Source organism: Lactuca virosa, chromosome 4 (genome assembly GCF_052849685.1).
Source record: "Lactuca virosa cultivar CGN04683 chromosome 4, Lactuca_virosa_CGN04683_v6, whole genome shotgun sequence".
NCBI classification, from domain to species: domain Eukaryota; kingdom Viridiplantae; phylum Streptophyta; class Magnoliopsida; order Asterales; family Asteraceae; genus Lactuca; species Lactuca virosa.
In genome coordinates, this window is record NC_136429.1 from 100,212,283 (window position 1) to 100,237,385 (window position 25,103).

Below are 25,103 nucleotides of genomic sequence, written 5' to 3' on the forward strand. Positions count from 1 at the left end.
AACCTTATGGGAGTTTAGAACCTTTACCTGTACACATGGGTAATTGGGAAGATATCACTATGGATTTTGTGACTAAACTGCCCAGAACAAGGAACGGTCACGGCATGATTTAGGTGGTCGTTGATCGCTTCACTAAGAGTGCGCATTTCATAGCCACTAACGAGAAATGGTCTATGGATAAACTTGCGAATTCTTATGTGAAGGAAATTTTGAGGTTTCACGGTGTTCCGTTAACGATTGTATTCGATCGTGACAGCCGTTTTACCTCAAGGTGTTGGAGGAGTCTGTAAGAGGAATTGGGTACCAAGTTGTGTTTGGATACAGCTTACCATCTGCAAACCGATGGTTAGAGCGAATAAACAATTCAAACGTTAAAGGATATGCTGAGAGCATGTACCCTGGAATTCCAAGGTAATTGGGATGAACATTTACCTTTAGTAGAATTTTCCTATAATAAAAGTTTCCACTCGAACATCTAGATGGCACCTTATCACGCTTTGTATGGGGAAAAGTGTTGAATGTCGTCATGTTGGCTGGAAGCTGAGGAAAAGCAGTTTATGGGACTTAAAATAGTCCATCAGACTGCTGAAAAGTTGAAAGTGATTAGGGAAAGGATGTTAGCTGCTCAAAAGAGCTATGCTGACAAGAAAAGACAACTGATATCATTCGAAGTTGGAGATTCCGTTTTACTTAAAGTCTCGCCGTGGAAGAGACTTATAAGTTTGGTAGAAGGGGAAAGTTGAGTCCAAGGTTTATTGGACCATTTAAAAGTTCTTCGGAGGATCGGGAATCAAGCTTACAAGCTAGAATTACCGGAAGAACTAGAGGGTATTAGCGATACCTTTTATGTGTGTTATTTAAGGTAGTTCACGGGAGGTGTGCCCGACATAATTCTCATTTCTGAATTAAGGTTGGATGAGAGCAAGAGGTTAATTGGAGAACCTGAGGCAATCGTTGACCGTAAGACTAAGAAGTTATAACGTAAGATAGTCAATTTAGTGCTTGTGCGTTGGAAACATATAAATGGGCCAAATCCCACCTGGGAAACGGAGAGTGACATGGTGTGTCGCTACTCGTAGTTGTTTGTCGTTGTGTGATTCCGAGGACGGAATCATCCAAAGGGGGAGAGAGTTGTAACGCCCGTGTTTCTAGGCTAGGCATTAATATTGACATAATGGTCTAGGTTAACCTTTGAAACTCATTTAGAAGAAATGAAAAGGAATTATGTGAATTTTATGTGAATTATGTGTTTTATGCTTAATTATTAGGGTTTAAATAATTAAGAATAAAAATGAGCGTCAAAAATTAAACTTTAGATAAAGCCGATATCTATTAAGAAACTTGTAGTGGGCGTGACAAGGATTACGGATATATAAAGAATGCCGAAATCCGAGTTATAACGAAAAAGTTATGACCTGTCGAAGTTTCACGATAAACCGGCACGGGGCCGAATGTCGTAAAAAGTGAGTTTTCGATAAACTACTTTTTGGCCTTAGTGATCTAAACGAAACTCGTAGTGTTCGTTAAACCGAGAAGTTCGATAAAAAGAACGCCCAAATCTGACTTCGTATGAGGAAGTTATGATTTTTCGAAGTTTCAGCTTAGTGGTAGACAGCTAAAAACTCGAATTTTAGATCGAGTGATTTTTTGCCGACATGACCTAAACGAGAATCGAAGGTCTCGTCATTAGGAGCACAACGGTAAAAAGTCTGATGAAAACGGACGTCGGATGAAGAAGTTATGAATTTTTAACGGATTTCCACTCCCGGTCTGTTAAAAATAATAATATAAAATTTAAAGTCAAAATTAGCCGACGAAGTCTAAACGGAAGTTGTAGAGCGTAATTTTAGCTACGCGTGCATATAAAGAACGTCAAAAACGGAGCTCGTATGCGAAAGTTATGGATTTTAGAAGTTTTTGCACAAAAACAGAGAAAATTCGCATAGTCACAATTGCCACGTCACCCTCGCTTAGAATGTGACACGTGTCCGAAATCAGTGACTCATGCGAAGCCACGTGGCGAAGCTGCTGAGTCATCCGAGCACATGGCCTTATCCGAAGCGGTCCAGTAGCCATGCGACACGTACCCTCTTAGCACGAGACCGAACCCTCGCTGACTGCCACGGTACCTAGGCTTCGGACCAGTAGACCTCGGTCCAATAGGAGACTGCCAGCGAGCCTTCGCAGGTGCGACCCACGTGCAGCCCTCGTGCGAGCCTCCTCTGCGAGCTGTCGGATCCGCGGAGCGTGGCCACTTCTCAGCCGTTGGATCAAGACTTCGGACCCTATATATAGAAGGGGACTTGCGAGCCTTCCCGGTTAGATTTGGATTTTTGCCATTTTTAGCCCCTTTCTTCATCTTTTCTTCACCTTAACCTTCCCCGAAGCCCCGGTATCGATTCTAAACCCCGGAATACGCCACGGAGTGCCCGTGAAGCCCGGAAAATTTATCTTTTCGGTTTTGAAGTCCGACCCTTCGTAGAACCCGGTTTCTTAATAAAACTCCCGGTTTTATTAGAAACGATCGTTTTAGGAAACGAATTGCTGCCCGATTTTCATTAAATCAAGTGAGTGTGTAGTTATTTTCACCTTACACATAGATATGAAGTATTTTACATAAAATACGTGTTATGTGAATATATATTGTTTGTTTATTTGAGATGGGTGTTGAAGGAATGATTTATACAGGTTTTTAAATAATTTAAACTGTATATGTATTTTTATCTATGAAAAATGTTGGGTAAAACATGGGTAGATGAAATAGTGGTTGTGATGAAAGGTGAGTTGGATAAAGGAGATGATCAGTAATATTGATCATTAGTTGAGGGTGAGTGGTGAAATTTGAGAGAATCACTTACCCAAAATGTTGACCCCGTCATTCAGCACAGTATGGATGACAACCATGGACTATTCTAGACAGTCTGTGGAACACTAGCAGGCCCGCAACCTGTAGGTGTAATGAACTATATGTTCATTTGATGTACTCTAAAAAACCCATTGACATGTATTGCAGGGGGGGGAATACCTGTAAATAATACTGTCGATAAATGAGAGTTATGAACTTAGCATATGTTGAATAAACCTTGGCAGCTATGGACTTAGTGCCTGTTGTATAAACCTTGGTGATGGTGTGACCTTGTGCCTATTCCTTAGGATGAATCCTTAGGAAGGAGTGATAGTTGAATCTTAGGGTAAACCCTTAAGAAATAAATAAGATAATGGGGTTGGGGTAATTTGGTTGATTGCTTGATGTTTAAGTACAATAAATTTATTTATTGTGGGTTGAAAACCCTATATGCTCACCAGGCTTCCAAGCCTGACCCACTCAGCTTTTTATAATTACAGGTAGTGGACCCCGAGCATAGTCGGATGATGATGATGAGTGATTTATGGATTATAGGCCAGTAGTTATAAATAACTGTTGTAAGGCTTATAATGTCTTGTTTATGCTTTTGATCTGTATCGGAACATGACATCCCGAGGTGTTAATATAAAAGGAAATTATATATTTCTTAAAGAAAGGTTTTGATAAACTTTTATCATATGTTGTTTTGGGGACCAATTCCGCAACATCTTTTAAAAAAAGATTCTCTGATTTTATTTTAAAAAGCATAAATTAAGTCGGTCTTTTCTGGCCGAGAAATTAGGGGAAGTCACAAAGAACGCCGAAAACGGAGCTCGTATGCGAAAGTTATGAATTTTTAAAGATTGGTTGTTTTACCTGCTGTGTCCGGTTCCACGTGTCAGCACCATGCTTTGCCTTGGTGCCTTCGCAAGCTCACGACGTGAGAGGCCTCCAGCCAGCCTATAAATAGAGGTGCATGGCAGCCTCATTTCTCACACCTCTTCTCCATTCTTTCTCTTTCTATACTCTCTCTCTCTCTAGCCCCCCAAACCCCTCCCTCCCCCCCCCCCCAAAGCCTAGGGTACCCCCTAGCACGAGAAGGAAGCCCTGAAGCTCCCGACCGCTCCGAAAAGAAGAGCTTTCGGCTCAGAAACGCTGCTTCAGCGAGGCCCGGTTTTGAGAAAAACCCGTTGTAAGTGAGATATACTTACCCTACCTTAAGTATAGCTTATGTCTAAATATAGTATTGTTATTAGGACCTTATAATAAATATTTGGGTTATTACTATGAGTTATATAAGTGTCGTTATAATATCTTTTTAACCACTCACGGTACGGGGAATCCGGTGTGAAGGGCCGCTTGGGTTGTTGGATTTCAGAAGTGTTATATGCCAAAATGGTCCTACCCTCCGGTGTTTCATGCCTGGCCCCTATCTGTACATAGTGGGTGAAAAGTACTGTTACCAAGACTATTAATTAGTCTCGATGAACATTAGACTAAACTCTAGTGGTAATGATATTAGGTTTTGTCAAAAGAAGTTGTTTTAAGTAAATGAAGTGTTGTCCGAGTACCGAGTCACCATCTTATCAGGTGAGTGCATAGTTACTTTCATCTTACACATAGATGTGACATCCCCATTTTCACGGCCAGAAAAGACCGATTTTGTTTATGCTTTGTGTGAAAATCAGAGTAACATTTTAAATAAATGTGTTGTGGAATTTGTTCCCAAAATAAAATATGATAAAGATTTATCAAAGCATTTCCAAAGAAATGTATTTCATTAAAACCTCGGGATGTCATGTTCGATACAGATCAAAAGCATAAACAGTACAATATAAGCCTTACTACATTTATTCATATCTACAGGCCTATATCCGTAATCTCTCATCCCAAACATCATATCTATGCTCGTACGCCACTACCTGTAATACAAGAAACTGAGTGGGTCAGGCTTGGGAGCCTGGTGAGCACATAGGGTTTTCAACCCATAATAAATAAGTTTATTATTTTCATCAACCAAACAAACCTGATTACCCGTTCCCGTTATCCTCACTTTACGTCCCTAGAACATCTAACATAAAGGACCTAGCCTAAGGATTTTCATCGGGGCGACAACACATGCTTTGGGGTTCCTCAGCAATTCATGTCAAATAAGGCAACCATGTGGGGGATGGAGTACTACTGGTGAGCACACAGTTCAAATAAACACCTACAGGTTGCGAGCCTGCTAGCGTTCCGCTGGACTGTCTAGAATAGTCTGTGGTCGTCATCTATACTCCGCTAGATGACTAGATCATCAATAACATCGAGGCCTCTCATTATTTTATTTTATCACACAGCAACTATTACATCTACTATGTTTTACCCAACACATTTTGTAGATATAAAATACATATACAGTTTAAATCATTTAAAACATGTATAAAAATCGTTCATCCAGGATAGATAGCGAGTATAAAGATAATATGCACACATAGCACGTAATTTATATAAAATACTTCATATCTATGTGTAAGATGAAAGTGACTATGCACTCACCTGAAAAGGTGGTGATTTCGAACTCAGACAGCGTTTCGCTTCTTAAAAATAATTTCCTTCGACGAAACCTAGTATTATTACCACTAGATTTTAGTCTAATATTTACCGTGTCTAATTATTAGTCTTATTATTATTATTATTATATAAGCGTTTAAACAATATTTTCCAACCACTATGTACAGACAGGGGCCAGACATAAAACACTGGAGGGCATGACCATTTTGGCATATAGCACTTCTGAAATCCAACAACCCTATGCGGCCCTTTAAACCAGATTCTCCGTACCGCGAGTGGTTAAAAGATATTATAACGACACTTATATAACCCATAATAATAGCTCAAATAATTATTATAAGGTCCTAATAACGTTACTATATTTAAATAAAAGATATATTAAAAATTAGGTAGACGTATCTTACCTACGAAGGGGTTTGGCTAGAAGCCGGGCTCTGCAGGGGCAGAACTTCTGAACCGAAAGCTCTTCTTCTCGGAGCCGTCGAGCGCTCCGGGGCTTTCTTCTAGCGCTAGGGGAGTTTTTTTTTTTTGGGAGGTTTAGAGAGTATAGAGAGAAGAAAGAATGGGAAAGGTGTGAAGAAAATGAGGGTGGGAGATGTTCTATTTATAGGGTGAAATATGGCTGAACTTGGTGCCACATGTCACCATCTGGTGGCAAGAGTTGGGGACAAAGCAAAGGTCAAGATTGTGTCACGTCACCCATTTTCGTACAGCACACTTCCGACTTCTAAAATCCGTAACTTTCACATACGAGCTCCGTTTTTGACGTTCTTTATATCCACGCGTAGGTAAAAATAATATCTACAACTTTCATTTTGACTCCATCGGCTAATTCTCGACCGATCTTAAATTTAACAGTACGAGGAGATTATATTGTTAAATGTCCGCGTAAAATTCATAACTTCTACATACGGACTCCGTTTTCGTCTGTCTTTTTACCGTTGAGTTCCTATTAATGAGATCTTAAATTCTCATTTAGGTCGTGTTGGCCAAAAACCGCTCGATCTAGAATTCGAGTTTCGGGTCGTGCACTACTAGGCCAAATCTTAGAAAAATCATAACTTCCTCATACGAAGTCAGATTTGGGCGTTCTTTTTTTTATGTTCTCGGTTTAACGTATACTACAACTTTTGTTTAGATCACTAAGGCCAAAATTCGCTCTATCGTAAATACACTATTTACGCTTCCCGGTGTCGTGCCGGTTCCGTCGCGAAACTTCGACGGGTCATAACTTCTTCGTTATAACTCGGATTTCGGCGTTCTTTATATCTCCGAAATCCTTGTTTCGACCACTACAACTTTATTTTAAGATATCGGGATTATCTCACACTTTAATTTTGACGCTTATTTTTATTCTTTATTATTTATATCTTTATAATTAAGTATAAAGCACATAAATTCACATAATACTCAAATAATTCATCTTTATTACTTCAAAAAGAGTTACAATAGTTGACCTAGACTATCACATCATCTATTAATGTTTAGCCCTGAAACACAGGCGTTACAATATATATGAAGTATTTTATATAAATTACGTGCTATGTGTGCATATTATCTGAATACTTGTTGTCTATTTTGGATGAACAATTTTATACACGTTTCAAATGATTTAAACTGTATATGTATTTTATATCTACAAAAATGTTGGGGTAAAACATGGGTAGATGTAATAAGACGATGTGTCATAAAATGATGAGAGGCCTCGATGTTATTGTTGATCCAGTCATCTAGCGGAGTATAGATGACGACCACGGACTTTTCTAGACAGTCCAAAGGAATGCTAGCAGGCTCGCAACCTGTAGGTGTTTGTGAACGATGTGTTCACCGGTGTACTCCATCCCCCTCATGGTTGCCTTAAGGACATTTATTGCTGAGGAACCCCCTTGGTAGTAGTGTCCATCCCGAAGATGATCCTTAGGCTAGGTCCTTTATGTTAGGTGTTTTAGGGACGTAAAGTGAGGATAACGGGAACGGGTAATCGGGTTATTGTTGGTTGATGAAATTAATAAACTTATTTATTGTTGGTTGAAAATCCTTATGTGCTCACCAGGCTCCCAAACCTGACCCACTCAGTTTCTTGTATTACAGATAGTGGCGCATGAGCATAGATGTGATGTTTGGATGAGAGATAAGGGATTATAGGCCTGTAGATATGAATAAATGTTGTAAGGCTTATATTGTACTGTTTATGCTTTTGATCTGTATCGAACATGACATCCCGAGGTTTTTAATGAAATACATTTCTTCGGAAATGCTTTGATAAATCTTGATCATGTTTTCTTTTGGGAACAAATTTCGCAACACTTTTACTTAAAATGTTACTATGATTTTCAAACAAAGCATAAACAAAATCGGTCTTTTCTGGCTGTGAAAATGGGGATGTCACATAGATCCCCCACCTCACCCTGCCATCAGTTGCTGAAAAACTCCTACTAATGTCAGCTAACTACTTCATGAATACAATTACATACAACAAAACTTAAATAATCCTTCGACTAAAAGACTCAATCCTACAACAGTTGGACTAAGATAAGAGTTGAACAATAGGGCAAAATCAATCACTCTAAGTTTATTTAACCTTCGTAGCATGAAACTCAACATACTCATTTAATAGTTAACTTACATCAATATGAGTCCTACAAAGCACAAAGCAAACAACATTCGAGCAGAAGAACTATACAAGCCATAAAACATCAGAAGGCATCCTTCTTAACAGGCATTCTATCATGCAACACCGAACATATCCTTATGTTAACTTCTAGCAACCAAAACATATAACATAACAACATGTATGGGTATTCTTGGAATCACTTACTTGATCTCGGATGATTGCACGTATTGCACCCCTTTCTTTGTAAAATACTTTTTAGAAAAAAAAATCTTTCAAGAAAAAAAAATATTACCAATTCCTTAGTTTGAGTTCAGACGCACTCGAAAGTGTGCCCGGATCCCTCAAACAAAGTCTTTGATACCAACTTATAACATTCCCATATTACATGTATCACAATATTGTCTGCTTTGGGCTCTAGACTGAATTGCTCTCGCTTGGAGACGCTTAACTGTAGAGTTCTTATGAGATCTAGTGCTCTCACGAATTTAAAATGCTATGTGACAGGGAAGGTATCCACACTCCTTATAACAAATGCTTAGTTCTCCTTCCTAGCCGATGTAGGATCAGATGCAACCCATCTTAAGTTGTAACACCCGTTTTCTAGAATGGACCAGTTTAGGGCATTAAGGAGTTAAAAGCATGGGGAAAACCAGGTGTTACGAAATGATCATAAGGAGGTCACAACATTAAAATCCAAAGTGAAGAACGCGTATCTGGACTGTGGTCAGGATGTGAGACGTATGTGGTCATGACGTGAGGAAGGTTGCAGCCCAAGCCCATGATCTTTTAGGGTTTCCTTCATAAATCCTATTAACTCGATTTTAGGGTTCATTATCAATCTCTGTCACCCTCAAACCTTAGACAACCCTAAACCTAACATCTCTTGGTGATTTTGGCTCATCTGTGGTGGTTTTGTTACTCTTTGAAGGAAGTAGAAGGAGAATTGGGGCAATGATCAAGCAAGCAACATCTTCTCATCTTTGATATCTCACTCTGGACAATTTGTAAGGATTCAAGCATTTACCTTTATGGTTTATTCTCTTAGATCTGAGTTGTTTTGGTTCCTTTTGGTGGTGGTTTTGATTTGAGTAAATGGATGGAATAAAATTGGCAACTTTATGGTCCCCTTTAGTCCCTAGAGCATCATATCTTATGGATCTATGGATTTGCTGTGAATTGTGAGCCTTATGAGTTTTGAGTCATTTTCTTTGCTTTTGACCTAAATTGTGTAAAGGACATGCATGGAGCATGCTTGTCTATAAAGTTGTCATTTTTATGAACCTATGAAGTCCCTTAAAGCTTTCTGGAAAGTGGAAGTTGAAGACTTAATGGATTAAGGACTCAAATAATTAAGTTGTTGTCTCAGACTGTGGTCACGACGTGACATTGAGGATGTCACGACGTGACGATTGAAGTTTCTCTGGTTATCTTGTCATGTTGTGTTCACGACGTGACCAAGGAGGGTTCACATTGTACTGCTTGTTGAGTGGGTTGTTCGTGACTGGGTTGGATGAGGTGGTGAGAGATGAGTTGGAATCGGGATGAGTGTGTTCTCATGATGTGACCAAGGGCTGGTCACGACATGAGGTTCAATGGTTGATATTGTTGGCTACTGACTTTCACTTTGAATGTTGACTTGTTTACTTGGGTTGACTTTTGGTCAAGATTGTTGGATTCAGTGTGTAGACTAAGGTTGGACCTTGTATGTCTTGATAGGAGTGTTGTAGCATCTGTTGCAGGGCATTGAGCTATGGCTTAGCTGATTTTGTGAGTCATGTGAGCCTTCTTACTATACTATGTGGTATGGGCCCATTAGTATGCATGTTGGGTAGGGCCCATTTGCATGTTGGGTTGGGCCCATTGGTATGCATGTTAGGATGGGTCCATTTGCATGTTGGGATGGGCCCATGTATAGGTTGGGTTTGGCCCATTTGTATATCTGGCTAGGCCCGTTGTATGGTAAGTGGTATTTTGGGGAACTCACTAAGCTTTGTGTTTATGCTTTTTTGTTTAAAAATTGTCAGGTACTTCTAGTTTCAAAGGGAAGGGTCCGGCTTGACTGCACTGCATCCCTTGAAGGCTTTTCTGCACTGGTTACTTTTGATTTACTCCGATGTTTGAGAAATGAATTCCTACTGTGTTGGTTTTGGAATATATGAATGTATGACTTTATGGTTTAAAAATTAAAATTTTTGCTACTATTTTTGGGACGTTGCAATTTGGTATCAGAGCTAGGTCAAGAGTCGATGTGTTCGACAAGGACGTCGAACCCTATGATGGGGGTGAAGGTGGGTTGCACTTGATCCCACATCGGCTGAGAAGGAGAACTAAACATTCCTTATAAGGAGTGTGGATATCTTCCCTCTCACAACGCGTTTTAAAGTCGTTAGGGCAACGGATCTCATAAGAACTCTGCAGTTAAGAGTGCTCATATGAGAGCAATTCAGGGATGGGTAACCATGGCAAGTGTAACGTTCAAAAATCACAACAAATTTAAACTTTTCAAAAACAACTCATTTACTCAAAAATTGTTTACATAACCATTGTTCCCAAAACATTATTTAAAATCAGAGTCTCCCAAGATCCAACAACATAAATGTGACAACTAGAAAAAATTTACGGTCGAGATTGTATCCATATACAAATGATTTCTCTATTGTAACCTTGTTGCAAATGATTCTTGTAATTCAAATGACAATGTTATATGAGTACATATATGCATACACTAAGGATCGAAAACTTCGGTAGACTTAAGTACATCAGACTCCATTGTTGACGATCCATGTCTAGAGTACTGTTTCTTACAATATGGAATTCTCTTATGATTAATCATAATAATTAAACAGCATTCAATCAATAAAATTAAATAAAAGTAGCGAGAAAAAAAAAATATGGTGTTAAAAACATAAACGACTTATATGGGCTAGGGGCCGACGTGTTAAAAGATTTATATGGGCTAAATCATATTTGAAGTAAATGAAGCGGCTCCCCTTGTAAGTTATTAACATGTTACTAATGTTTCTTTCATATGCTTTTAAAATTGGATTGTTTTCAACAAAGAAAAGAGAATATTTTTAGTATCTTTCTGTTTTTCTTTCCAAAGATTTAATTTTGTTGCATGCATGGTTCTAAAAGGTGTGCCATGGCGCGAGGCGTGGTTTAATCGTTACGAAAATGTTTAAAGCGGGTTTGTTAAGTGTGACGCTCAAATGATGTGTTAAGGCACGTCTTATCGTGTTATGACGCGAGTTTTTTTTATGTTCGAGCCTAAAATAATTGAGTTTTTATTAACTTTTTTATATTAAATACTAGGTTATAACCCGTGGAAACCACGGTTAACAAATTAAACGAATATTGATAGTTCAAATCATAATCACTAATTAATTATTTTAAACAATCATTAGTTTACATATTTATATGATTTGTGTGTAACTTATAATGGTTGATTCAATTTAATATGTAAAATGTTTTGAAGATATGGACAAGTTCTTTATGTGTAAATTAATGAAAAGAATAAGGATATTTTATAATCAAATATAAAATTGAATAGACTAAAAAAAATAATAACCACAATCAATCACCAAATGCAACTGTTATATGAAAAAATAAAATTTAGGGTTTTAATAGTCGAGTCATGATTATTTAATATTTAGCTTAAATTAACAAAAAAAAAAGTTTTTATTTTTATTTTAACAGATTTTTGTGTAAAATAAATAATCGGTACTTTTTTGTTAAAAAAAAATTAGAACTTTATTAAAAAATTTCCTAAAATGACAACTTTTGTATAAAACCCTTAAAATTTAAGTTGTTGAAAGAAACATATGTGAAAACATATAATTAATTGCGAATAAATCTTTATGCACACTTAAAAATATTATTAACTTAGCAAATAAAAATAAAAAAAACTTATTTCCGAAATACCCCACCGACCCACTTATCATTGCAACACCCGGATTGCGCCCAATTTGCATACATTGATTCAACGCTCAAACTTTGGTAATCCACAAGCTAAATTACCATTTTATCATCATTTTATAAAATAATATTGGTGGTTCCTAATTTGGTAAAAGGCCTGTTGTTTGATGGCCATAAAACGAATTGTATGTCACATCACATTTGTTTGGAACTGCAAATTTAATCTAGTCCTAAAACTATTTAATTCATTGGAAATGGCATGTTGCATCTCTATTTGATTCATTGGACATTTATTTCCATATCTTTCATCTAAAAAATAGCTCACTTAGCTAAAATTTTAAAGATATTAAAAAACCAATAAGATAAGAACTCATCACTTCCTATTTTACCTCTATTTATAACCAGCCATTTTAGCCATTTTATCCTGTTTATAACAACCTATTTAAAAATAATTGATAAAAATTCTTTTGGCATCTTTCTTTTTTACTTTTAGGTGTGCATAACCATGGAAAAGTGGGATGCTACATATAATAAACAAATCAAGAAAACCAAATTACTCAACTACATATAATAAGCAATAGAGAAATGTAAAGTTTGGTTTTTGTTTGAACAAATGAAGTAGATGGTTTAATTTAAAGGGAAAAAAATAAAAATAAAAAAATTAAATCTATACATTTTTGACCTTTCAACGGTCCCTTTTTCCATTAGCCAATCAAAACACGCGACCAAAAACGGGAGAGGTGTGGCCTAACCGCACACAAGACTGCATAAGGGGGCGGTGTTCCCCTACCTATGTGACAAAAGGTGCGGTAAAAACCGCACCACTCCCTTGAGTCTAAGCTCTTCAAAAGTAGGAGTGACAATTCTCAAACCAATCCAAAACTCAACCCGTCAACCCGTCTATTTCATAGGTCGTGTTCAGGTTATGTGTTTAGGTTTGCGGGTCAACCCGCCAAATATATAGGATTTTTAAAAAATATATTTAATATTTAATGATTAATTGATTGCTTGGAGCATGCCCTAGAACTAGAAGGCTAATTAGCTTCAAAAAGCGAAGCTATCATGCGCTTATGTTGGCAAGTTAGGCCGGAGGGAGTGGTGCCACAGGAGCTGCACTCCCTCCTTTGACACATAGGAGTCACATCATTTTTACCACACAAAGTGTGGTTCTTTACCACACCCAGGGAGTGGAAACCATGGTAGAGAAAGAGAGAGGTGAGAGAAAGGAGAAGGAGAGAAAGACACATAAATAAAGAGAGAGAAGAAAGAGGGTGCGGCCATTTATAGCCACACTGATGCCAAAACCGCAGGAAACCGCACCCAGGGGGTGGTGTTTGCGGTCCAGGTAGCAAGGGTGCGGCTTGGAACCGTAGTCCACTCCTCCAAGCCTTAGAAGGGAATTCAGCATCATTTAATGATTTGTCTCCAACAAGGGAGTTGCAATTAATGCGCATTTGCGGGCGAATCAAGTGCAGCCCAAAAGTATAATGCAACAATTTGGTAGAATTTTTAAAGCACAAAGCCTTAATAACAAAAAATAAATAAATAAATAAAAATAACAAATACAGTGATATAAAAGAAAAAATAAATATGATAAACAAAAAGAAGAAAGTACATTCCCCAACCCAAAGCATGCAACATGAGATACGAAGTGCAAACAAACCAGATGTTTTTATTAATTTGGGTACTAACTATAACAAACCGGCTCTAACCTAATCATTTATGAAATCCAAAGAGTCCACATTTCCAAATAAAACCGAGTATCAGATAGTTTAGGAACTTGTTAAAGAATCCTCATTCTGTTTATTGATACCATCATTCATTCATTCATCCTTGGATGTGGATGTTGTTAAGTCACTCCTACTTTTACCTTTCTTCATTTTTGCTTTAAACCGAGATTTCAGTACAAGAGTCTGAACTGTATTTGCAAAATTCCCAATAGCCATAATTATCAGCAGAATCCCACACGTAACAACCTGCCCCCCCCAAAAAAAAAATCTCTCAGGTTTCTACAAAAAGGTTATTCTTTCATCAACCCCTGAGCTGAGCTGAGCTGAGCTGGCCCACACTCACACTGTACTGCTTAAAAGCATCATGTGAAATGTAAATCAGGTATTCTTACCTGCCATTCAGAAATGACACCTACGACTGCTGTTTTTAGCAATAGCACACCTACATATGCTTCAAAAGCCTGTAATCTCAAATAATAATAATTAAATTTCCACATTATTAAAATAGAATTAATTAGGAAATAAAGAATAAATCACCTGCAAGACAAAGAGTATGGGCAATAATATCCATAATTGACCTTTTACTCCAGCAGTTTCCCCCCACACAACATCCATTCTTCTAGCCTACAATCACAACAAATACTTAGATTAATTTTTATTTACAAAAAAAATTATATATATTCTCAAAATTTGATTTTAATAACAAGACCTTCCCAAGTGCAATGCGTGTATAGAGTCTTTGTCTTTGGTATCTGTTTTGTAGAAGCATTGCTACTCCTTGCATGATTGCCCATCTCAGAAACAATTGTATACCCTTCTGTAAAACATGTTGAATACACAAATGACGATTTTGTCCTCGAACCTAAAATGTATAAACAATATTTTAACCTGCTTTTGGGCACAATCAGGTTGCCTTTCTATCTCCCATGTGAGGCTGATGAGTGCCATGGCCATAGCAAAATAGTGATGATATATCCACCTACACATCATATCATTTATATATTCATAATGCATTGAAAAACTTCATTAGATTATATAAATTCAAACCACACGATAGAACGTTACCATGGACGTATATCGCTTCCATTAACTCTCAAAATATTTTCTCTTAAAGCTAATCCTGTGTATAGAAACAGCAACCATGCCTGAAAAGGGGATAATCATTATGTTTTAGAAAAACAATTTTATTAACTAATATGCTTTAAGGCTGTGTTTGTTAGTTGTTACATGGAATTGACAGGAAAAAAGCTTTCTAGGGCTATTTTTAATGATGAGGGCATTCACGTCTTTTCCACAGACAAACGAAAATATAGAATTATGTATGAAGAGATAAAAGTATACCTGGTAAATCTGGACAGGTAAAGCAGGGAAACATCCATCCCAAAGACATGACCTTAACACCAGTAGCAATGAAGGGAAAAAGAGAAACAGATATGCAGTTCTATCCTGCCCATAATTCAATGGAAAATCATATAAGTGTACAGATTAAAGTCATTAAACCAAACAAGAAAAAGGGTGATGCTTATGAAAGATAGCTACAATATCTAATTAGGGGAAGAGGATTTGTGAGAATTTCTTACTCTGAAACTATAGTATTCTTCTTTCACTTTCAATTGAACATCTTGTCTGTTAGCACGAACATTTATTGGACCAAGAAGCATCCTCAAAAATCTTCCTGTAACCCAATCAACAAACTGAGGTTGGAGGAAAAACTTATTACACACAAAAGGCCAGAAGCAAAATAGCTCAGCTTGTTTTAACTAATAAAAGCAACGCACCATGTGATTTGCAGGGAAGAAATGTAGCTGCGTCTCCTTCACCCAATGTAAAACTTGCTCTACTCAGCTCTTCAGCTAACTATAAATACCCAATTGAAAAAATCAGAACATAAAACACATAAACGAAACAGATACCATCAAGCCGTCGGTTTTTATGATTATATGATCATGGAAGAAGCGCTGTTTATACAATGATAACTTGAATTTTCAACATTGATACATATCTATTATTTGCTACCCTAAATTGATACAAATAAAATGCGCATGTAAATTGAAATCTGAGTGGGCTTACTTTTTCTGCATGTTTGGAATCTAAATTGCCTTTCTTGACGGAGGAACCAATGAACGTTCTTAACATTTTGATATTTGAATCGAGAGCTAGGGCTCGTTGGCGTAGCGATGATTCCTCCTGTGAATTTCTAGAAATTAAGGTCGACGCTGATTCCTGCAACTCTTTACTTTGTTCCACAAGCCTAGAAACTTCTTCAGCGACGTTTCTATCCGACAAGCTATTATCACCGCCATCCCTGGCAGTAGAGTCGCCCATCTCGAACAGATCGATTGATTGATAATTCACCCAATTTCTACTTAACCATTTGCGCGAGTGAGTGTATAATTAATATGTAGGTTTGTGTGTATTTTCTTGTAAGTAACCAGATAAATAAGAGGGAAATAACGATAAAGGAGATGAAGTGGGGGAAACAAACATGCGGCCGGTTTCCGGCGAGGAAACGGCGTTTCGTGGCGGCGAATATAGATACCGACGGTGGAATTGGCCCTCTTCCCGGTTGTGATTGTAGTGGTATATAGCAAACTTGCACCCACGTGCACCTCAGCTTGCTTTTAAACGATTCCTACACGCATATCTCTTTTAAGTTTTAATAAAACAATTGCTTACAAGGGCCATGATTTAACTCTTTAAGTAGAGAAAAGCAAATTAATTCATAAAGATACTAAATTAAATATTCTTATTAAATGTTCGCTAAGTTTTCCATAAACCATAATGGTAAAATACATTAAATAATATGCAATTTTATCACATATTGATGTTATAAATGAGTAATAGACTATTTTGTAAGGTGATGGGGGGTTTGCACAATCTGATGGTCAATGATGATTGGTAATTTTTAATAAAATAGTTTTCGATGTCATTCAAAGTCCGTTGCTATTCTATGGTGGGTTGGAATTATGTATTTGGAGTTCCATTTTCCCAAAGGTCAAAGTTTGTTTTCATTCGTTGTCTTGTTGTAAAACTTGTTTTGCATTGGTGCCTGCCTACATGTTGGACTTTCTTAATTTTTCTAGCTTGTATTATGTCATGTTTTATTTTCTTTTGTTGCTTGTAATTTTATGATTTTTTGTTTGTTTTATTTTCTAAATTTTGCTCAACCGTGTAAAAAAATTGTTTTTGTTTTGTCATAAAATACAATTTCTTAAAAAATGGTATGATAAGCAACTAAAATTTTTTGTTCAAAAGATAGTATTAGTTAAATGGTATTTTATAAGCAAATAGAAATAATTCATTACTCATTTATTATTACAATTAAAGAACAATGATGTTATATATATATATATATATATATATATATATATATATATATATATATATATATATATATATATATATAGGGTTAGGTTATTTTGTTTCAAGTAACTATTGTGTGCCAGAATGCACAGATCTGGACCATCGGATGTAATATAATCAAAGGTCATGATCTGAGGGTCTATGATAGTAGAATAGGATAACATATACCATATAATCACACAAATTTCAGCATAAGGGCATTTTAGTCAATTAACCTATATTAAAAAAGGAAATTTTCGGATTTTTAGGGATAATTAATTCCTTTATTTTAAAAAATCTGAATATTTTAAATTAATTCAAAATTAAAAATCCGATTTTATTCTGTCAGAATGATAGAATGTTAACCATAAACTAGTAAATATATTTTTCGATTTTATTCTGTCAGAATGACAGAATGCCAACCATAAACTAGTAAATACATTCTGAAAAGAATATACAAAATCAATTCTTGAACTAATAATATACCAAATAATTACATTGTATGATTGTGATTCATTGAATAATAATAACATTCTGAAAGAAAAAAAAACATCAAATTTTAACAAAAACACTAATCTATTCTGAGAGAATATTATTTTTTAGCAATACTTTATACATTGTAGCATAACACATTCTGGTATAATACACTCTCGTTCTCTATGTTTTCTTCCTTCTCCACATCAATGTTAGCCTCTTCAAAACCTAAATCCACAAAGAAAACATAATCAAGTTTCAAAAATTAAAAAATTCAATGTATTTTAAGAGAATAAAAACTATAAATTCTGACAGAATGTATTAAAGACTATAAAGTTTGACAGAATATAGTAGAAAATAAAAATTATAAATTCTGACAGAATGTAGTAGAGACTATAAAGTCAACCATAAAGTATCACAAATTCATTACCAGTTACACAAATATACTTGTTGTTGACAGTTATTCTCAAACATTCTAACAGAATACATTTATATAAAATAAATTCTAATAGAATACATTACATAATTCAAGAGCTATGATTGAATACAGAATTCAAGAGCTGTGATTGAATCATCAACACACATCTGCATTCATTCCCAGTCATGAATTCAAGAAACAAACACACATTTACATTATCGATTTAGAAATATGAACACCAATTTTGACTTTTTCGAAACAAAATCCAACTTATGACTGTGAAGTGCAAGTTGTATCAGAATATTTCTTCAATTGCATAGAAATAAACCATTGAAGAAATCAAATTTAATAAGATGATGAACACAATCTCGATCTTGAATCAAAATCGAGATAAAATCAATCTCGATTGAGGTAAATAATTTCCAGTTATATCCCCTAATTGTTAGATTACCGGACCAGGGAAAGAAGAACAGGAGGCTGCCGGATCATACCTCTGTCCAAGTACCTGCAATCGTCGGATTTCCTCACCGTTCGCTCCTTGCTTCTCATTCGCTTTCATGGACCCCACAGCAGCGCCACTGCTCCTCCGCATCCCCTTCTTCAGCCTCATCGACCCCAGAGTCCATCATCGATTGCGAGACGAGAGTATGTGCTCCCTTTTGGATTCGTCGATTGTAGAAGAAGAAGCACAATCGGTGATGGTGATGGTGTTGATGTCGATGATGAAGTGTTCGGCCACAAACATAACTAGGTCAAATATATTTAGTTTATTTCCTTAATTGAATGATTAGTTTATTTCCTTAATTGAATGATTTTAATTAAATGATTTCCTTAATTAAAAGTACAAAAGGTCCAAAATACCCTTTAATGATTTATTTAATTATTTATTATTTTTTGAATTCTCATTGATGCATTTAGGCACACAATAGTTGCTAAAAACATTTGAACCTAACTATATATATATATATATATATATATATATATATATCATTAGTAACATTAACCCTTTTTGTTCGTACATTACTATATTATATCATCGAATAAAAAGCATGTGGTCCAATGGTAATGTTGAAAGTTTAAGTCTCCCATTGGATGAAATGAGTAAATTTATGATTATGGTATTAAGTGTGTGAGTTAGCACTTTTAAACTAATATTTTGATACCAATTTAGGGTTCAAGTCTCACTTGTATTTTGATATGTGATCATATTAGACTTTGAGGAGGAAGATAGGAAAAAAGAAACGAAATACCACGACTTGTAGTGGTTTTTCTTAAATTTTGTTTTGTTACTAATGTTACTTCCTCACGTGTGATTTAAAATTTGTGTTTATTTTAATTTTTGGAACCAAACTATTCCGCAAACTTTAAAGGGATAATATTAGTGTAGTCCAATAAACTCTTCGTTTTTTGTTTAAAAGGTTCCTAATGTTATTTTTTGGCACTGTAGAGACATAAAGTCCTTATTAACCTATTTTAAAAATGTGTTAATCTTTTTCTTATCCAATCTCACAGCTAAAAACGATGACGTTTATATGACAGCATTGTGCTTTGGGGCTGTAAAGTCAAGCCTCAAAAAAGACCATAAATACAGTACTAATCTGTACGAAGGATCTGACTAAGGTGTAACGTCCCAAAAATTATAAGGTACAAAAATTTCATTTTTAATTCAAACAGAAACATCAATTATCCTTTTCAATCATTCAAAAGTATATCAGAATAAAAACAGTTATCATAATACAATCCCAAAAATCATATAGTTGCAGAAACAAGGGAGGGTGTTGGAGAGGTGGAGGCTGAGAATTGAATGGGTTTGGGGAAGTTAAGGAGCTTAAATAGGGCTCAAACCACGGAAATAGAGTTTGGGAACTAATCGCGTACGACCATTGTACTCCTGGTATGCCCAAAAAAACAGGGATGCCCTAGTACGCCCAGCATACTCCCACGTACGCGCAACGTACGCGGCTTAACCCAAAACCGTCCTAACTTCAAACGGTCATAACTTCTTCGTTTCAACTCTGATTTCGACGCTCCTTATATGCACGGAAAGGTAATGAGAAGCTCTACAATCCTATCAACTCACCTTTGCCTTAAAACTTTCCAAACTTAATTCCAGAATTCATAAAAGGCCCGAACTATCACTTTACGGTTATACCCTTGAGCTACAAAGCACCTACCGAACTCTCGTATCACCTAATCTACATTACTCACATCCAAAGGGATCTAAATCTCTCATTCCCCCAAGGCCCGAAGCCTTATGATAACTGATCTTCGGGTCACGACCCTGAATTATGTAACGATTCAGAACAGGGTGTTACATAAGGTTGCATCGATGTTGCTTTGCTTTTCCATTCTTGTGCCTTACCCAACACAAGGTCATGTAAACCCTTTTACTAATCTCGTGAATCTTCTCTACTTTAATGGCTTTTGCATCACCTCCATCAACACTGAATTCAAATTTAACTGTCTCATCCACTCCAAAGCCCCGGAGTCCGTCGAAGTTTTACCGAATTTTCGGCTCGAGACCATCCCAGCAGCATGCACCACTCATATCGAGACACCACTCACGAATATATTGATGCTTTGTGACATGACCATAAAAAGTTGGTTGGTTCCGTTCAAGGAGTTGTTATAAAAGTTAAACTTGTCAGCGAGAGTCTTGCCGATCAGTTGTGTCATTGTAGATGGTGTGATGAGCTTTGTGATGCTACGAATTTTGGGATTCCAGAGGTTCATTTCAAGACTACTTCGACGTGTGCCTTCATGGATTGTGTGCATTGTCCCTTGGATACCTTCTCACAAACTTTCCTATATAATTGTGATTTAATATTTTAGCATTTTTTTTGTTCACTTTGAATTACTGAATCACTATGGATGCGGCATCCACTTCCGTTATTACAATTCATTTTGTAATATTAATGGGATGGCAGTGGGGGTGGTGGTGGCAGTGGTGGTGGTGGTGGTGACGACGATAGCGGTGACGGCGGTGGCAAGATAGTGTTGGTGATGGCAGTGGTAGTGGTGTTGATAACGAAGGTGGTGGGGGTGATGATGGCAGTGATAGGGTAGTGGTGCATCGGTGATTATGGTAGTGGTGGTGGGTGGGTGAGTAGGTGTGTGTAGGGGTGGGGTGTTGGGAATTGGGAGTGGGTTGGTAGGGGTGGAAGTGGGGTAAGAGGGGTGGCATGAGAGTGGATGTGTGTTTATATTTTAGAAAAATTTTGGAATTAGAAAAATATGGAAAAATAGTAATTATCAGTTTTCTAAAATTTTATATGTTCTTTGTAAATCTGAGAAAACAGAGAATTTTTCATTTTCTGTGAAAATTTTAAAAATTGTTGAACTAAACGTATTTTCAATATTCTTATTTTTCATAGAAAATTTTCGTAAAACAACTCATTTTTCCGTAACTAAACGCACCATCATAGTTTCTAAACTTTAATTTTCAAATTCATATATATATATATATATATATATATATATATATATATATATATATATATATATATATATATATATAATAGAGACATTTTTGTTCAAATCATATTCATTTGAACCCCTTCTTTTAACTAATATCGCTCAAAAATCTTTTTAATAATTATTTAACCACTCAAAAGTTTTATAACTTATATATTCTGTTTAATAAACACTTAATGGAAAGTTTACTATAAAAAGACCAATTTTTTAAATAGACACACATACAAAATTCAAAAAGAAAACAAGTTTAAAAGTTTTATTGTTGGTTTGAGCTCTTTTGATCACTTTTCGAAGCATGTTATTATGTTAGAGTTTGTAATTTGTAAGCTTGTTATATAATAATTCTTTTTTTCTTGGTTTTAGTATTATTTTAATACAGATGTTGTATGTTGTCATTGAACTGTTAATGTAAATTAGATTATAAACATGTTATAAGGTAATGTGTATAATATCTAATTAAATATGTTATATATGATTGTTTGTTTATGTTGTTGCTTCAAATAAATAATTAATTAAAAATCATTAATATGTCATATGTTCAATGTAAGTCTTTTTTAAGATAAAATCGTCTATCTTATCACGTTATACTAATATGATGATTGTTTGTTTTATGTTGTTGCTTCAAATAATTAATTAAAAATCATTGTTTTTTTTGAGATAAAATTGTCTATATCTTATCACTTTATACTAATCTTGTGCAACACATATATACGCATAGTATATATTTAATTGATAACCGGTTTGGTTGGTTAAAAAATGGTTGGAATTCTCGTAAGATGATTTGATTTATTTATTATGTGTGCTAATTTATTTCAATTGGTTTTAACTTTATTTTTCTATTTTTCTATTAATAAAAAATTAATAATAATATTATTACTATTATCATCAACATCAACAAGATACATATCATTTTGAGTTTCTGATAATTAGTTGATATTTTACAACGTTAAGATTTATATAAACCAACAAACTGCCCTACAAAGTTATGTAAAATAACGAAATAGATGTTTTGAAAATAATAGTATATAGGCAAGCCAAATTGGAATAAATTCAAATATTCCTGGTTTATTCCGAACTTTGCCGGCTCTTGACTTTGATACTTTGATTCCATACTTATGCACCTTAAGTTCAGCCCAAAAGGCATTCTTAAACTTATTTACAACATAAATTACAAATAACTCAATAATACATCACAAAATATTCATAAATTCTAAAGAGAGTGTACTTATTTTTCCACTTCATTGCAACAAACACTCCTCTATCACACCACCCCACACCAAACCAAAAGAATGTAAAAATTTCAACCATCTTTCCTAACCTTTTCCATCATAATAACAAAATCACTCCCACAACCGATGAAGTGACATTCAGTACCACAACTTAATAGCTGATTCTAGTATATAATTCGACCGATTTAAGTTACTTTGTTGTTTGCTTTTCAAGCTTTATTTTTGCATCTTCCACTTTAGCGGTTGACCCGTATGATAACCTTCGATTTCTTGATGCTTTCTTACCATTAGGTGAATTTGACTTTTTCATTGATGGCGATTTCTTGCTTGGTGGGCTATTGACTTTCTTTGGAGTGGACCCCACTAGAGCTCGAGTTTCCCATGGCCGAGCAGCAATCCATCTCTCCATCCAACTCCAACCCCAATTAGATGCCGCCACATCAGATTCATTTATGCCTAAATTTGAATTCGAATTTGCCCTCCACTACAAATAAATGGAAAGTTAGCAATGTGCTTTTCAAAGTTTCTAATTATAGCATTTTACTTTCATATTATAGGTAAGTGGCTCCCTTTTGTATAGATCATCCCATTATTTATTTTGCTGACGTGGCATAATTAAGATGACGTGGATTTGATTTGAGTTTACCTGATGAGAAAAGGCGTATGCCATTGCTCGCTCACGCTTTACGGATGCTTCTTCTCTTTGTTTCATCCGTGCAAGAACCTCACCCATCGTATGAGAGCTCCCACTCCACTCCATCTGCAAAGTAAAATCAATTAGATTTTCATAGTGCAAAAAAGATTGAATCTTTTCATGGTAAATTATTGAATAAATGGCAAGATTTGGCTTCTTTAATCAAATAAACTTTTTTTTTTCGAGTTAAAATTTGCATTATCCCTAGATCACATACCTTAGCATCAAGCCTCAATTGATTCTCAAGCTTCTTCTGTTTGATCCCGCTGTCTTCCACCATAGCCAGTCTGCGAGTTCTTATCTGAGCTTGTATCTTGCTCCATGTTTGAAGATTTCTTAAAGTATTCGAGGTTTGCTTTTTACCAAAATCGCCTTCCATAAGCATCTGCAACTTTACTAATCGTTTCAAATTGCAGTAATACTTTCTCGCCTGAAAATATCACAACAAAAAAGCCAAACATCAGCTGAAAAAAGATTCAAGATCATCAACAAATTGTGAAACTGATTACACTTGTACAAGATTACGTTCATATAACGAAATTCTTTTTGACTCTTGACATTAATTGACCAACTTTCGAATTATGACTTTGGTTCACAAGATTTCCGCTAAAGGGCATTTTAGACTTTTACTAATCGCCAAATGTAAAAATACCTTAAACCCCCTGAACGCAGTTTGGATCCGTATTGCTGCTATATCCTCAGCAGGCAGATTAACAGACACACGGCGTCCTTTAGCAACACCATTAGCAATATTTTTTTGTTCCTCTGTAGATCGAGATTTCAAAATAAAACCATTTGTTTCTGGTAATGAATTGTCCTGTAAAAATTGCAGTGTTAGAAAAGATATTCACAAGTAAAGAAGGTTAAAACTGTAAATTCCATATAACATGGTTAGATTACGCTAAAAATTGGCGTATAAAATAATTTTACAAATTGCATACCTTTGTCTTGTTATTTTTTTGTTTCCTGGCTTTATTTGAGCTGATTATATTCTTCAACCAATCACTTGATCCCATGGTTGATGCTCCGCTTTTTTCAAAATCTTTGACGAATACTAATATACAAAATCATAACAGTGTGCAATAAAATTAGCATCTTATTTTAAAATTTACTCAAGTCAAAGCATCATCAGTTCAAGTAAACGAAATCATAACAAGTCAAAACACAAATCCCGAAATCATAATAAAAAGGGGAACTTTATTGCAGCAAATACTCTTGACTTGCAAAGTCATATAAAAAAGACTGTCAGAAAAATAAAACCCAATAATTGAGATATCAATGTAGAGAAAATCTTGGATAAATATCTGAATACCCACAAACAAAAACCAGAAAATGTTTATGTGCAACAAATTAAATTAACAAACACTAGTCGAATTACTTGAAAAGTCAACGCATCATACATTCAATAGAAGAAATCGAACAACTTTTACTAAAAGAAATTGAGAAGGCGTTCATGAGAGCGACATACCAGAGCAAAAAAAAAGCTTCAAATTTGGATTCTGAATCAAGAAGTTCTTGTAAGAATATAAAGGAAGTGAGTGAGTGGTGATATTGCGTTTGTGAAAGGGTAGTAATACAAATAGGAAGAATAATGAAGAAGGAAAGCAGAAAAAGAACAAAAAGGTGGGTGTGTAGAAACTGTGGATATCTTTGACATGGCCCACAACTGTTCATCTTCTTCAAAGCTGTTAAATTTTATGAAAAAGACAACTCCTTTTGTCTCATTAAAAATGGAAGATTTCCATTTTAAGATATTTTTATAAATTTTCTCAAGATTTTGATTTAAATAAAAGGTTTGTTTGTAGTACTAACATG

General features: G+C 35.5%; 2 protein-coding genes across 3 annotated transcripts; both read right to left on the minus strand.

Moving 5' to 3' along the window:
• Positions 1-13,500: 13,500 nt before the first annotated feature.
• LOC145106693 (uncharacterized) lies at positions 13,501-16,319 on the minus strand. 2 transcript variants are annotated; one of them, XM_079043633.1, is made up of 10 exons: positions 15,728-16,319; positions 15,436-15,514; positions 15,238-15,332; positions 14,999-15,103; positions 14,723-14,802; positions 14,546-14,636; positions 14,367-14,474; positions 14,195-14,281; positions 14,050-14,118; positions 13,501-13,936 (listed from the first exon to the last, which is right to left on the minus strand). In XM_079043633.1, exons 1-10 carry the CDS (start codon positions 15,980-15,982, stop codon positions 13,751-13,753), a joined length of 1,155 nt encoding a protein of 384 aa, XP_078899759.1. In that variant the 5' UTR covers positions 15,983-16,319; the 3' UTR covers positions 13,501-13,750. The 2 variants fall into 2 exon arrangements, with proteins under 2 accessions (XP_078899759.1, XP_078899760.1); XM_079043634.1 differs by having other exon boundaries at positions 13,501-13,903; positions 15,728-16,317.
• A 6,221-nt stretch (positions 16,320-22,540) lies between these two features.
• On the minus strand, positions 22,541-24,879 carry LOC145106694 (protein IQ-DOMAIN 10-like). Its single transcript, XM_079043635.1, has 6 exons — positions 24,757-24,879; positions 24,230-24,342; positions 23,941-24,105; positions 23,506-23,718; positions 23,241-23,354; positions 22,541-23,078 (listed from the first exon to the last, which is right to left on the minus strand). Exons 2-6 carry the CDS (start codon positions 24,302-24,304, stop codon positions 22,785-22,787), a joined length of 861 nt encoding a protein of 286 aa, XP_078899761.1. The 5' UTR covers positions 24,305-24,342; positions 24,757-24,879; the 3' UTR covers positions 22,541-22,784.
• Between the last annotated feature and the right edge of the window lie 224 nt (positions 24,880-25,103).

Coding starts and splice junctions, on each gene's coding strand:
- LOC145106693 (XM_079043633.1), bottom strand. CDS start 15,982: ATGGGCGACTCTACTGCCAGGGATGGCGGTGATAATAGCTTGTCGGAT. Junction 14,119..14,194: donor CCATACTCTTTGTCTTGCAG/GTGATTTATTCT, acceptor TTGAGATTACAG/GCTTTTGAAGCATATGTAGG. Junction 13,937..14,049: donor GTGTCATTTCTGAATGGCAG/GTAAGAATACCT, acceptor ACCTTTTTGTAG/AAACCTGAGAGATTTTTTTT.
- LOC145106694 (XM_079043635.1), bottom strand. CDS start 24,304: ATGGGATCAAGTGATTGGTTGAAGAATATAATCAGCTCAAATAAAGCC. Junction 24,106..24,229: donor AAAAAAATAACAAGACAAAG/GTATGCAATTTG, acceptor CAATTTTTACAG/GACAATTCATTACCAGAAAC. Junction 23,355..23,505: donor AATTGAGGCTTGATGCTAAG/GTATGTGATCTA, acceptor TTTACTTTGCAG/ATGGAGTGGAGTGGGAGCTC.